At 40.5% G+C, this 15548-nt stretch overlaps 1 protein-coding gene across 2 annotated transcripts in view; it reads right to left on the bottom strand.

Moving 5' to 3' along the window:
* Positions 1-15548, bottom strand: part of LOC121187014 (IQ motif and SEC7 domain-containing protein 1-like) — a 90604-nt gene that overhangs the window by 50764 nt on the left and 24292 nt on the right. For both annotated transcript variants that reach the window (XM_041046056.1, XM_041046019.1), the window contains exon 3: positions 13675-13782. In XM_041046056.1, coding sequence (XP_040901990.1) covers positions 13675-13782 — 108 coding nt within the window. The remainder of the gene's footprint in view (positions 1-13674; positions 13783-15548) is intronic.

Here is a 15548-nt window from a genome sequence, read left to right as displayed (position 1 = left end):
CAGCCCTCTCCATCTACCTCTCTTCTGGAATCAATGCACTTTTCTCTGTAGTGTCTTTCAAAACAGTCAGATGAAGAACGGTGCAAACAGCTAAAGATGCTGCTGGCTCCGGTTAATTATGTGTGCAGCAAAAAAGAAACACCACAGAACTAAGACAGAGATGAGATAATGGATGCAAATAAAAATAATCACCTGGAAGACCTTTGTCAAGGAGTTACAAACTGTGCTTCTTTAGTTCTACTCTTTATCTTTATATACACGCACAGAGTGAAATAGAAACTATATGGCTTGCACACACATTGCATCATTCAAGTAATTCCAAAACCAGAAAGGAAGTGTGAAATATTAAGTAGAGATAAAGCAATATTACTCAAGATTCCATCTGAATTCAAGGAAAAAACTGAAATTTTAGGCTGCAAAATGGGTGAAAATGAACGCAAACTGTAGATGGTGTACACAGAACACTGTGGCTCCTTATAGCTACAGTGTAGGAAATAGATGGTGCTATTGTTGACACATTCACCAGGCAATAGCATCTAAAGTGGGACAGTAAGCAGACAGGAGAGTGTCTGTGGAGACAAGCTCTCATCAAGACTTTACCAACACACACACACAGTAGGCAGACACACACACACACACACACACACACACACACACACACACACACACACACACACACACACACACACACACACACACACACACACACACACACACACACACACACACACACACACACACACAGAGTAGGCTAGCGACAGAAACCCTGGGCTGATCTCTCACAGTCTCCAGGGGAGGATGTGTTTCATCCCAGGCAGACTTGATGGCCCACAGCGCTGTCGATGTATCGAGCATTAACGCCAAGGTGACTAGCACAGTCAGACCTTTGTCTTTTTGTTAATGAACTTGTTTATTGGCTAATTGTTTATGTGCGTCATCACACTGCAATTACACTAGCTATGTAGCCTCTAATTATCAAACACGAGTGCTGATCCCTCAAGCTCTGACACACACACCTGTCTTCACTGTGCAATGTATGTGTGTGTTTGTATGTGTGGGTGTATGTGTGGGGAAACCCTGTATAATTTTGTCAATGTCACTGCCCATCAATTCATATCAACTTTTCCAAAACAAGATTTCTCAACAGCAGCTGGCCATTGTACAGCGTTCATGCTCCCCAGAAGAATATTCAGGTTTCTGGTGTTTTCAGAGACAAACCCTTTCCAGTTTGGGCACTACATAAGCTTTCCTTTCTACGCCACCACCTGGGCATGATATCAACTTTACACACAATGTATCTAAAAATATGCAAAATGCCCTAAAATTTACCAAGACCATTCACATTTTCAGGAAGATACAGCCTCATTTTAAAAACCCCAAGGACAAACGTCTGGTTGTTAGCCTTAAACAAGGCTCGGAGGTCAGCACAATCTGTGTCTGCCTTATAGAAATTTTCACCATGTCTCTTTGTGTGTCCATGAAGGGAAAAAGGTTGTGGGGGAGGGGGAGGGGTTCTGACTGGGGCAACGGTGAGCTGCATTCTGCTCATGCACGTTGAGTGTGTATTGGCAAACCCCAAGCAGAGTGTTTGCAATCAGGGCACACACAGAAACAGAGGAGAAGAGCGGTGAGCAAGATGCTCTTTCAAACTGACAAATAACCTTAAATTAATGGTCTCTGCAACACAACGTCCCGGCATACACACATACAGATCAAACACAAGCACAGACGCTCAATTATAAGGGCTGAAGTTAATATTTAAGATGCCATTTTATTTTGTGGCCTGGTGTGGTCTTGCACACATCAGGACATGTTGCTATGTGGCCTTTTAGATGTCCAAACATTGCATACGCTGGCCTTCTTGTGCCAACCTCCCCGCTCTCCTCTGTCACCATATGGCCCCTTTTAATCCAGCTGGCCCTCCTGTATGATGTGGGCTGTCGGACTACAGCAGAAGGATTTGGTGCATAACTGCGTGCAGAAGGCTTTCAAGCCTGGCAGCACATGAAGATGCACACGTACATACAGTACAGTATGTGCACACACAAAGAACACACATGAGCACACGCTGTAGAACGCTTTCACTGTCACAGGAAAGGCATACTGATGCCAGAACTTTAAGACTGAGCCCCCTTTTTCTATATGTAAGGAAACCAGTCTTATAGCATAGAGGAGAAGAAGCAGAATGCCAACAGTCATTAGAGAAGACGGGCATCTTCATTTAAACCTCAACCAGCTGAGAAAAAAGTTAAGTCACACAATTCATCAATTTGTCAATTGACAGATAATTAAAAATTCTAGCTTCTTAAATGTCACTATTCAATGGTTTTCTTAGCCTTTGATGACAGTAAATTGATTGTCTTTGGATAAGAAAAGACAAGACATTTAAACACATTCCCTTGCACTTCGGTTAACTGTGATGGACAATTTTTTTTTTAGTAATTTCTGACATTTATAAGTTATCCAACTAATCGATTCATAAAAAAAGTATTGGTAGATTAATGGATGATGATTTTCTTTCTTAAAAATAATTTAAAATAGTGAAAATCTGGCTTTCTCTATTTTTCTGAGGCCATTGTAACTTTCCTGATAGTGTTAAAGAAGAACAGAAGAAAAAATCAATTATCAAAATAACTGCTGATTAATTTTCTGTAGATAGACTAACCAATTAGCTACAGCATTATCTTACACTAAACATTGTCTCCCTGGCTTGGCTGCTGCTGTATAAACCTGTTTTTTGAAAAAATGAAAATTGACAGTGTTTCACAGCACTGTATCTGGCTGAACTGGCTGTCATTCTCTGCAGAGCTGCCTTAGCTGATAGACCACAGACAGACAGATAACAGAGACATGCAGCTGCTAGATGTGACAAAACAGCAAGTTCTGTACACTTGAAATTCTCAAACCTGATGCAGCACTTTATTTCCACGAAAGTGCATTCTGTTTTTCCTGTTCTTAGTGTGACTAGTGTCCTTGGATCTTATCAAGCTTGAACTTGACAAAAAGGAAAAAAAAACAAGACTGTATGTTCAGAATGCAGTGTTTTGTACGTGTCTGCACAATGTGTAGGAACAACAGTACTGGTGGAAGTGTCTGTGCCAAACCGTAGGAAGCATTATTTTGTCCTCGGCTGAGCTGCTCTGCGGGGGTCCCATCTCCTCTCATGAGACTCCAGCCCATTTCAAACACATCAGAAAGAAAGAGAAAGAGAGAAAGGGAGAGAGAGTGGGACGGGACTGACATTCACTTTAGCACTAGAGGTTACACACCACAAGATGGCAGTGCATCACCTCTTCTGAATAAGCTAACAGCCACCCTGATGTGATCAATACCATTACTGATTTTGGGAAAACATTTCCCTCAGGAGGGTTATTGTTAGGCCACACGTGTCAGAGCGAGTGAGGAAAAGCAACATTAATCGCTTGTGTGTGGATTCAACAGACACACCACTAAGTCCTGGAAACCTGTTTGTGTGACTTATCACAACAAAAACATCACACCCCATGTTACCCACAGTTATTTCAGCTTTGTTATGTTCAGCAACTTGCTTTTTTTTTTTTTTTTTTTTTTACATTCAAAATACACCTATAAAGTTTTTGTTCCACAAAAACATTTCATTCTTAGTACCCCAATTAGTGTCAGCAGCTGGAAAAACTGAGCTCCCCTGAGACAGTGACCTCTACATTCTGCTCTGGAGAGGAGAGGTGAGAGGTTTAGTTTTCCTGCTGTTTTTCCATGTTACAAAGCAGCACAGCCTCTCTGTAGCTCTCTGGCAGAGGGCACAGCGCTGTGCAAAGGCTCCTTCTGTCACTGACTTGGCCTAAAGCCTGAGAACATCAGAGGCAGAAGACAGACGAGCTTTTCATAGCAGGCCAAACAAAGAGCTGTCTCTCTGCCTCTAACTGCGAAGTACAGACAGAGCCATTTCTTGACCCCTCAGGCCTCCGCTGATGCTCTTCGCTGCCACTGCACAAGTTTAGCATTCTCGATAAGCTGATGTTAGTAATACTGATGTGAAGCAATATAAACCTTAGCACTCCTCACTCACACAGAAGTACTCTGATCCTTTACTTAAGCAAATGTACCAGCACAACAATGTAAAAATACTCCACAAGTAAAAGTCCTTCATTTAAATCTTAAAATGTATTGCCAGCAAAACAGTATCATTAGTATTAATTATATTATATTATTAGATTGTTAATACTGATGCATGAGTAGAGGTTTCCTGTTGTAGCTGGTCTTTGTAGAGACAGATTACAAGGGCCCCCAATTACACCAAGCCAAAAATGTTGAGAGCCACTGGTTTAATCTTACCAATGTATTGTCTTTTATCCAGCTATTCATTTGTTTTATGTGTAAAATCTCAATCTGAGAAGTAACTGGTACTGTGTATGGCTGTAGGATAATGTAATGAAGTACAATATATCCCTCTGAAATGTAGTAACGTATAACGAAGCATTAGATGGAAATTCTCAAGTAAAGAAGAAATACCTCAAAGTTCTATTTAAGTCGAGTACTTGGACTTCAGTTACCATTATTTTGTGCTCTAAATAATAAGTAATTTATGTGTATTTTCCGGTATATTGCTTGTGAATGTTAAGTCAAAGGCCAATGAGATGGTGATTTAGTATTTATTATGCTATCAATATGCAATGTCACACATACAAAGGCATAATGAAAAGCAAATCCAGAGCTCCTTGATCAGGTTTGTGCTGCTTTTGATGTTTCATTTTTACTTATTATGGCCAATGGAAAAAAAAATAATAATAAAATCTATTTTCACAATCTAATCCTTCTGTCATCTGCACCTTCTGCTCTTCACTCTCAGAAGATTCATAGAGCAGCAGCAGCAGCAGCAGCAGCAGCATCTTGTTAATATATCACTGCATATACACAGACAAATCCCTCTTCTTGAGTACTAGAGCTGGAAAAACAGCTGAGAACAAGCGATCATGCTCTCCAGTCTTATTTCCTGGGGAAAAGTGTGCTACTCCTTGCTACCTCACCTCATCCCTGTGAGCCCTCCCTCTGCCCGATCTGAGCACAGATAGAGAGCTATGGAATTGCAAATGCCTCCTATCAGACTGGGAGATAGATCTGAAGCGCTCGGAGGCCCTTTTGCCTGATATTACTGTGGCATGGAGCTGATGAAAGGATAAGCTATGTGACAGAGTCGCATAGTATCACTAATCTCTCACTATATCTAATTTACCAGGGAAAGTGGCAATGGGTAATAGAGTGAAAGCAAAGCACTGTTAGAGAAAAAGGGATGCTCCGACATGTTTTCACTGGGCTGGAGGTGTATCGGTTGCGCTTGTATCACCTAAAGGCTTTCAAAAATCACACCGATGTCACACATGATTTTGTCTTGAAATGTAACACCTGTGCACTGTCACTAGACACCTGGGCATCTTTTCATTTCTGCTGGAGGAATACATTTACAACAGACACGCTGCACTTGTTCAACCTTGACTGAAACACAAATTCCTGCCTTCTGAAGAGGAGCACGAACATGTACATTTTCTTAGAGCTGCTTTTTCATGCATAAAGATTCCAGATTGGCAATTTCTTTTTACCCATCAGCTGCAAAAAAAAAAAAGGAAAAAAGAAAACAAATTAATATTTCACAAGTGTGCACTGACTTTAGTCATGACCATATGATAGATAATGTCATGGCCAATTACTGTGAGGGTTTGCTGGCTTATGTGTGATTCAAGGGTTTAAGGTTGCGGCAGCTGGTATGATGTGTGTTTGTTGCAGTGATAATAGTGTGCCAAAGGACAGCTTGGTTATTATGACTTAATACAGAGTCAAGGTAATCTTGTGCTTCCACACTGACTCACAGCTCTCAGCCTCTCATAGCCTTTGAATAAGCACAGAATAAACTGAAGAGAGAATTATCTGACGAAAACAATAAGTTGGGTAGGAATTCTACCTAAAGTCACCACACTAGCAGACCTTGAACACTGTCACATCAGGATTTATCATCAAAGTTTTTTGTCCACACAAACAGTATCTTCTTCTCTACATAGCTGAATAAAATGGAAAAATATAAATATTTAATATAGAGTGTTATAAAACAGAAAAGCAGCAAAAACACATTTGATAAGATGGAACCAATGTTTAGTGTTTGTGCTTAATAAATGATTGTACTGATTAATCAGTTATCAGAATTGTTGGCAATTAATTTTCAGTCAAGCAGCTTATCAATTGAGAACTCGTTCTGAGCCATTTCGAAAAAACATTTTCAATCATACTAATTTGACAAACTTAAAAAATAATTAATTTTACCGATTAAATGCGACTGAAAGAGGAAAAAATTGAATTTTAAATTTATAAACACATACTGTATACATCATTTCACCAGTGAAACATTTTGGTTTAAATCTCGAGTCCTTAAATTCCACAGGGAGTCAAAACACATAGGAAACGCAGCCAATACCCTAACAGCTGAATGCTGGCCAGTCTTTATTGTACTGTATCATGATCCTTCAAAACTGGTTATGTGTGCTGTGGTTGTCTGAATGCAAAACAATGAAGGTGAGCACACAGAATCAACCAGACACGCAAATACACACATTCATTCATTTCTCCCTTGGCCAAAAGGATCAACAGCAAAACTGAGCGAAGTGAAAGGCACATGGCTACATAGAGCCACTCATTCTCCTCCGTTACTTAGAGTCAAAGCAACTTATCATAAGCCACATGGCCTGTGTGCACTCCAGAATCAAAACTGTGTGTTTCCAGTGATCCAGCTTCATAGCGCAGTGAGGAGCCTGTAATTAACTCTTGGAGAATGTGATGACGAAACAGAAGCTGAGAACTTCAAAGACAACTGAGAGCTTTCCCAAGAGTTCAAACATATTATGGAAGTGAGCCCCTCTGTTTCATAGACCTATTAAATCATTGTGCAGTTGCAATTTTCCATCTGGTGAAATCAAAACTTTACAATACTAACAGCAGTAAATAAAAAGGGCCAATAAAGAAAGAATTCATATAACTGGCTGAATTTTACGGAAGGCGGAAGACACTTTCATTGCTGCATTTTTTTTAAACTAACACTAACTCTTCCACGCAGCAACTGCTCCTTCATTTACCAAGGACTGTTTGCTGCCACATACAATAAATGTTTACTGTGTCGTTAAGCCCTTTTCCAAATGACCTCAGATACAGTCAGGGCCTTACAGAGAGGTGGGGGGGGGGGGGGGGAGTGTTGTGGCAGAATACACACGACAGCCACGATTCAGGGCTAAGAACCCCACCGCATATGTCACTTGCCCGCCATATTCACCCCTGCGGCTGGATCACAGCCTCATGAGCTGCCTTCCTGCCTCCAACCGTCAGCAAATAACACACAGGCTGTTTGTAGAAGGCAGGATGGGGGTCTGTGATCTGGGGAAGGCAGGCCATTCCCACGAATCAATAGGCTCTGCAGTGGTATTATTATAGGGCCTGGAGATAATCACAGGTTCTGTCCTGAACTAGTCATTCACCATAATGAAGATCATAAAACATCTGAATTATTTATACACAAAATGGAGCTCCTGGTTTAGATCTGTTCTAATGGTCAGATGCCACATCAGAAGCTAGAACACTAATAAATACACCAGTGCAATATTTGGAGCTTTACGACCTTTCGGTAATACCGTGGGGGCTTTAAAAGGAGGGGGGGGTAAACACTTGCAGGAAGATTTACACTTCACTGTGACTGCCCAGCCTTACCTTTATCTACACTAAAACCCCTGCCTGTATCAATTAATCAAGTCAGATGTGCTCTCCTAATTGAAGAGGCAGAAAGAAAGAGGCACATATAGACAAACTGAGTGAAAGAAAAAGGTGAAAGAATACAGAGCAGCAGATGTATTTCGATTGAGTGGAAGAAAAAAAAAAGAATGTCTGGAGAAGAAAAAGGGGAATCAAAAGACAGGCGTGGTGGTGGTGGGGGGGGGGGGGGGGGGGGGGATCTTGGGTATTTAAAAGCATTCATTCAGCCTTGAGCTGGGCTTGATCAGCACAGCAAGGTCTTAACTCTGGACAGGACTGAACTAGAAGGAAGCTGCAGGCAATGAACACAGCAGCTACTGCACAGGCAACACCCCAATCAGTTAAAACACGCTTTGGGTTCGTGTGGTTGTTATTACTGAGGAACTGCCACTGATAAGGCAAGTTGTTTTTCCTCTATTGATCAGGTCATCTGTGTTCCTACCTACAGCATAAAACCGCTTTTTGTACTATTTCCTTTTGAGTTGCAGACACATGCCTTCAGATAAATTCAGATTCTTTACTCCTCAGTAAACCGTACAGAGCAATTATCCTCTCCCACAATAAGCTGCAATTCTGCATCCCTATTGGCCTGGCTGACTGCTCCACTTTCACTTTCTCAACCTGACATAAACACCCTTCCTTCTTCCACCTCTCACTTCTGCAGAGCAGTCTACACACAACAGTCATGTGAAGACAATAAGAGCAGGAGAGCAATTCAAAACGAAAGAGACAGAAAACATTAGTAATAGTAACAACAGCCATCCTTTTATAATGGACTCCTACGCAGCACATTGGAAAATAACTGACTCTAAGAAATGGGTTTAATGAAAAAGGACAAAGAACATTTAAAAAAATTTAGTATTTTCGTAATCAAATATAAAGCTGATGTTATGTTCAGTAGGTAGGGCATACGGTCCCAAAAGAAGAGAGTTTGGTAGCTCTAAAACTCTGTCTTTATTTATATTATTTCCCAGTAAGATTTTTATTTTGGAGTAATATTTTTAGAGCTGAAACAGCTAATCTGTTATGTATCCCATGCGATACTGGATCTTTGTGGTAGATACCGATATTGATATTTAGATCGCATACCGAGTGGGACATTTCACAGTTGAAAAATCAACTTGTTAGTGCTTGCTAGTGAATAAAACTATGTAATGTATGCTTTCAAAATTACCTCAGACTTAAAGTTTGGCATTTCTGTACTGCAATTTCTGGTTACTTATCGGCTGGCATAAATGCAGATACTGATATATTTGCAATAAGCTTATTCTGGGCGAAACGCCAGAAGTCCACTGATTTCAGCCTCTCCAATTTGCTGGTTTTGTGTATTATATCAATGTAAATTGAATATCCTTGGAATCTAGACTGTTAGTTGGACAGAAAGCAGTCTGGGATAACGTGATGGGAATTTTTCACTATTTTATGACATTTCATTCACCAAACAATTAATCAAAACAACGGTCTGCCACTAAACTGATAATGGAAAAAAAAATGAGGTTGCATCTCTAGCCTTGCATGCTTGTTCAAAAAGTTAAAGTAAACAAGAAAGTAAGAAAGCAAGCTGCACATGCACATAATCATACTCCGCTGCATCCACACACCCACACAGACTAAACGCCTACAGTAACACATCCATCTTGTTTTGTGGAAGCACAAGTTCCTGACAGTAGTTTCTTCTCGATTTAGGCCGACCGTTTGCTTAATGTGCTTTCAGAATGTGTGATCAAAAACACAGACTGAATATGTCCTTGAATATCTCATAAGTTAAAGATTTCTTTACATTAAGGTTATACACTGAACAGATCAAGGAGAAAGTGGTGGAAAAATTGTGATCTACTGTAACCACGTTTTAATTATAAGGTTCTGACTCCTGGTAAAATATTGCTAGAATAAAATCTGAAGGCTCTGAAGCAAGAAAATATGGCCTCGCCACTTGATAATGTTTTCTGATCATGTGCACTCCAACTTGGTGAGCTGCTGAGGTAAAACTCAGTTTAATACAGCCTTCTATTCAGAATGAGTGTAGCAGATCAAGAAGCAATTTTCACCTCTTTTATTTATACTGGCAGTTGAGCCATTTTGGTACCTAATGCCAACCACTAAAGTATCTGATTTATAATTCATCTTTTAAAGTATTTCACCATCTTCCATTTTATTAATTCACTTTTCAGCGTTTTTATATTTACCTCTTTTATGATTTACATTTTATTTTACTATGATCCCCCTCCCTCTCTGCTCTGGGCTTCACAGAATCAGGTTTATTGCCAACTACTGATTGACTGTGCTAGTGAGCAGCGTGGGCAAGTCGAGAGTTGAAAGACATTAAGCACCTTGAGGAACATGTGCGTTGATTTGATGTGGGTGACTCTGACAGGGGTCAGGTAATGTACCACCTCTGTTCTGGTTCAGATATTCTGCACTGGAGGCATCATCATACCTGTTACATCCCAGTAATTTAACTGGGGGATGATAACAGTGTTTACTCATGTGTTAAACCATTTCTCTGTCCAAGGTGCTGAATGCCACAGCCAATGGAATTTCATCCCCAATTTTTTTTTCCATTACCACCTGGACCAGAGTCACAGTTTAGGTAAAACTTGAGACATGTTTTGTTAATAAAATATACATCTTCTGTGAAAAAGCTTGCTAACCCAAAAACTTTCCTTTGATATTAGTCATCTTCTTGTCTGCAGTTGCTGTGCGGTATGCGTTCGAAAGGGTTTTGTACAGAATTATAACATGAAAATAATTTTTGGAAAAAAATAAATACAGTCTGTCATCTATATTATACAAAACAAATCATGCAATATCAGAACCTGGTGGGACAAGTTTTGTGATCCAAACATTTGGATGAGCTGGTTATTCCACTCCAGCAGCAGTGAAGTCAATGGTTTGTGGGTTTATTATTGCAGTTCTGAGCTCATCTACTCTACACTCCCTCTGCTTAGCAGACTTAGTGGCAGAATCATCATAACCAGCAGCCCAACAACTGCATCATTAGTTAACCATATTGACTCAAACATGCACTTTCAGGCATGGGAAATAAGCTATTAAATCTAAGCTATTACAGTTTCTGTGTAACACGAGGGCTGATAAAATGCTTCTTCTGCATGTGATTGTTTTGTTGATGGAGCAGGAGGCAGGGAAAAGACGGAAATTGCAAGTAAGGGCATCCACACAATTTGTGTGGATGTATGATTATATACAGGCGTAAGAAAACCAGAAATTAAACAACCAAAGTCCAACCAAACCGAGCAACCTTGAAAAGAAAGAGATTGATTTATAACACACAAATATAGGTGAGCAATCACACCAACCAAGCCATCAGCCATCACTCCTAATGAGCCACTCTCCACATCCAAACAACCAAATAAACACTAAATTGGTCTAGGGGCCTTGGGACCCTCACACCCTCCTCCTTAAGAGCAAGGTCCCACCTCACACCCTGAAACAAAATAAATATTAGATATAAGAATCATAGAGTGGATAATGCTGTGACAAAGCCTGGTTCCTTTCTTCTCCCGAGGATGAAAGATTGTGTTGATCAGGTGGGGGAGGCCAAGACCAGGGACCACAGACAAAGGGACCTATATAGGTGAGTAAGTTGCACTAACCAAGGTGTCAGCCATCACTCCTAATGAGCCATTCCCCAGATCCCAGCAACCAAATAAACAGGAAATTGGTCTAGAGGCCTAGGGGCCGTCAAAAGGAAAGAAAGGTTAAGAAAAATATATAACAGAGGCAACTATTCGAGTCAATCCCTGGGGTATGTTTCTGCTATTACAGTCTAGCAGCCACTCTACTTGCTCTGAATGTGATTGGTCGTCCCCCGAGATTGCCGCAACTCTGGCATTAAACATGTTGAGCGCGGCAGTCTCTGAGAACAATACTGCTTCAATACCAAAGTTACCCCATTAATTCCTAATACCTTCTTTAACTCAGTTTCCAAAGTCTGCAGGACTTACTGAAACTTTTAGACAATGACAGTATCTAACCAATGTCTGAAAATAACACAATAACTGGGTCTTAAAAAGAGGAATGTCTTAAAATAACTGGGCTGCAATAACTAAACGCAAGTCACATTTTCTTTTTGCAACAGATGTGTCTCCTCAATATTGCTACAACTACAAACATTTCCCATAATTAAAGTTTTATTTCAAATTTTCCAGTATGTTCATTCAAAACATGTAAGACAAGTGGAGGGATTCAGCATACTGCAGGGCATGACACAGCACCTCACAAATGATAATTAATATTTCACTTCCTCCCTTCCTTTAAGTGCCACACAAACAAAAACAGAGCAACAGAGATCAATCACTCACAGAGAGCCTCACACAGCCGCACAGAGTCAGTGGAGAATAATTACCCAACGTTTTTTGGCATTTCTCTTCAGATACAATGCGAAAAATGTTGTTTGCTAGGAGCTCAGCAGTCTACGGTGTATACCACAAAACTGCAACTTCCTGTTTTCAAATCTGGCCCATGACCTTTGTCACATCATGTCAAGTGAGCTTCCTAAAACAGAACAGCAGTAACAAAGACCTTTATGATAACCGTTTTAACTTTTAACGTTTGTGTGATGCACTGCATCTGTAAAAAATATTTTAATCAGCCATGTCATTTAACACTTCTCATAAGCGTGACCCCAAGTGTGAGTGTGTCTGTGGCTTTGTGTGTGTGTGTGGGCATGTTTCTGTATGTGTGACCCTTGCACTGAGTGCATGCATTCAGTGTTTGTACTGCACACTCACATTCATTGTCATCCTTCAAACTGGCCTGATACTGTAGAATAATAAGATAAGGACTAAATTATAGCAGATCTACATAACTCTTCTAATTTAATGATAAACCTGTAAAGCCAAAATGATCAGGTGTTTGATGGGGGCATGTTCACTTGCACTGTCATGTGAACACACAGACACTGTGTGTGTGTGTGGGGGGGGGGGGGGGGGGGAGATGTGCCTAAACAGAAGCAAATAACGCTGCTGAGCTGGAGAGGAAAACAATCAACTTCTGATCACAGCCATCATCTTGTTTACAGTCATGATCCATTTAACCTATTAGCTTTCAGCTGTGCTTGAAAATTACTTACAGAGCAACAATCACACAGAGACAAAAAGAGAGAGCACAAATGAGTGAGGTATTAATCAGCAAGAAAAAGCAAATTCCTCATTTCTGCAACGTTACCAAAGTCTAAAAACAACCCACCGATGCTCCTACTCATCAGAAACTTTGGCTCTTTAAAAATAGAACATGCTCCCACTATGCACTGGGATTTATTTTTGGGCTGCACATGAGCCAAAAGTGGGCTATGGATTAGGTGCACATTGCTTTTTGATGATGAAGCACACAGCACTAGGAGGCGTCTCTGAAACTCTCTCCAGCCTTTTGAAGCCCCCTAAGTCTGTCCCACTGATGTGGCTGTGCGCTCATCTCTCCTCGTTTGTTGAAAGAAACTCTCAAGCTCCAAGCTCAGCACAGGCTAATGGGTGAGCAGCAACCAAGGCTCATATTCGCACCGATCACATTTCATTAAGGCCAAGCTTAATGATCTGCTCTTAGAGTGCATTTGGCCGCCGGAGTTCATTGTACACATCAGTAAAACAACACTGCAGCACCCAAAACTGCTGTGTCATAAAAAAAAAGCTGATGACTGGAGAACAGCTGCTAAGACTCAAAACATCAAGACGAAGCAAAGTTTGCAACCATCAAGCTGTTACGACCGATACATCTGCCACAGAAAGGGTAATTAGCAGAGCACTGACATCAGCTGTGATGACTTTTAAACATTAACAAGGCAAGACCAAGACAAGGAGAACGTTCTCTGCTGCTAGTGCTGGAAATGCTGTGGTGCTCGTGGGGAACACAAAACATTAAGGACGTGATCATAAAAATAACATCTTACTGTACCCAAAGGAAGCAGACTTCCACCTGCGGCAGGGGACGACTCTTCTGCAGCCAGCAGACACTAACCTCCCAGGATTCTCTGTGACTTCGACAGGAAGGGAGGCATGTCTCCTACAGAAGGACAAACTGTGTTACAACAGGACATACATCTCAGACTGTAGACACAAAAGGGCAGATATCAGAGAAACCTTTCAATGCGAAGTGACTGCTCTGAATGAAAATCATCCATTTTCCCTCAGAGGGCTCCCACTGGGAGTTTGCGACTTTGGTGGTTTTACCTCTGCGTGCTTCATTTTTCACCATTTTAGAACAGCAGTGTTTCACATTCTGTCATAGCATGCATGCTACAAATCAACTAATAAGAAAGGCTGAGGTGTGACTTCCTCTTAGCAACAGAGGGTCCTACACATGATGTTTTTAACCACTAACCACAGAGTATTACCAAGGTACAGGCAAAGATGAGTTGAGCATGTAAAATAGTACAAGATACTACATAAAAGGCCAGATCAGTGTTTGTGCCATACATTGTCCATACATTTCAGTGCAGCCTGACTTCCAGACCTGCAATGACTTCAGTTGTGACACTTGAATCTTGGCAAAGTTGTGTAATTTATTACAGAAAATATCACACTTAGTAAATCTTTGTTATATTATTGTAGGAGATATAAGATCTGTGTGATCTTTTCACAAAGCCCATGATTAATATAAATTGTAGTATACTTCCATTTGCACTCATAATTAATGCACATATATTTTGGACAACTGTAAAAGTTACTAGAGACATCTTTTAATCAGAAAAAATTTTTTTTTTATCATTTTGTTTCCAAAAATAACTGTTTTTTGATTCTGTGAACAGTGGCAGGCACAAAGAAAAGCACATTAAGAAACAGATCGTTTGCAAAAGTAGCTCAAGAAATGTGAACATTTACAATTTAAAGAAAAGGTTACACACAGGGTAGGTTTCTTTGTACTGCAGTGCAGTGTGACTTCACACTTTGTGCTCAGTTTTGTCCTCCTCCAATCACTGCTCAGAAAATTCTCATCTGTTTCCACTGGATACCATTTCTGCAGAGGCATTTCTTTCTTAATCTGTTGTAGGGCTGAACGATTTTTAAAAAAATATATAATCGCTTTTTTTCTGGCAGATATTGCAATTTCGAATTAATTCACGATTTTTTTTCAAATCAAGCTTCAGTGCAATATTCATAACGTACAGTAGCATTTACAAACATGACAGAAAACTGCATCATTATGCCATTACTCTACTGCTTAAAGGGCCATCTTTGACTGTCTAAAGTAGTGCAAAAAAAAAAAAAAATTAAATATCCCAGGGCAATATTCTCTCCGGTGTGGTCAGTGGGAAAGTATGCTGCGACTTTTCAATTCAAAGTTATTTAGGAAACGCACAGTCAAACTAAGATACAACTCGGTCGTTCTGCTTGGCCACATATCATAATACTGCACATTTTTCTTCAACACTTTTTCTTTACACTCCGCGTTTGATGGCAACCTGGCTGAAATGGGTGCGGGAGAGAATCTCATATCTTCTGTCCAGTGTGTGGAGGAGGTTTTTAAATCCGTCTTTGGTGACCGTGTCAACAGTCACCGCGTTATCTCTCGGTGTCTTCGGCTGCTTTTATACAGAGTCACGCTGGCAAATGATGCTGTAGCTATAGTCTGTTTGCAACTACGGGCCTGAGCACCATTTTCGCGGAACTTGCAAATGCCTGTGGTGATTTTTCAAGTGCCGGTATAAATTGGTTGTTTCCGGTGGATGTTGCAACTTTAGCGCGACAGGTTTTGCACAGTACCTGTTTCTGGTGCACGTCTGCAGCCTCAAACCCGAAATGCTCCCAAATAACCGACGTGCTGTTTTT

This window comes from Toxotes jaculatrix, chromosome 2, assembly GCF_017976425.1.
Source record: "Toxotes jaculatrix isolate fToxJac2 chromosome 2, fToxJac2.pri, whole genome shotgun sequence".
Lineage (NCBI taxonomy): Eukaryota > Metazoa > Chordata > Actinopteri > Toxotidae > Toxotes > Toxotes jaculatrix.
This window is presented reverse-complemented; position numbering and strand designations above follow the sequence as displayed.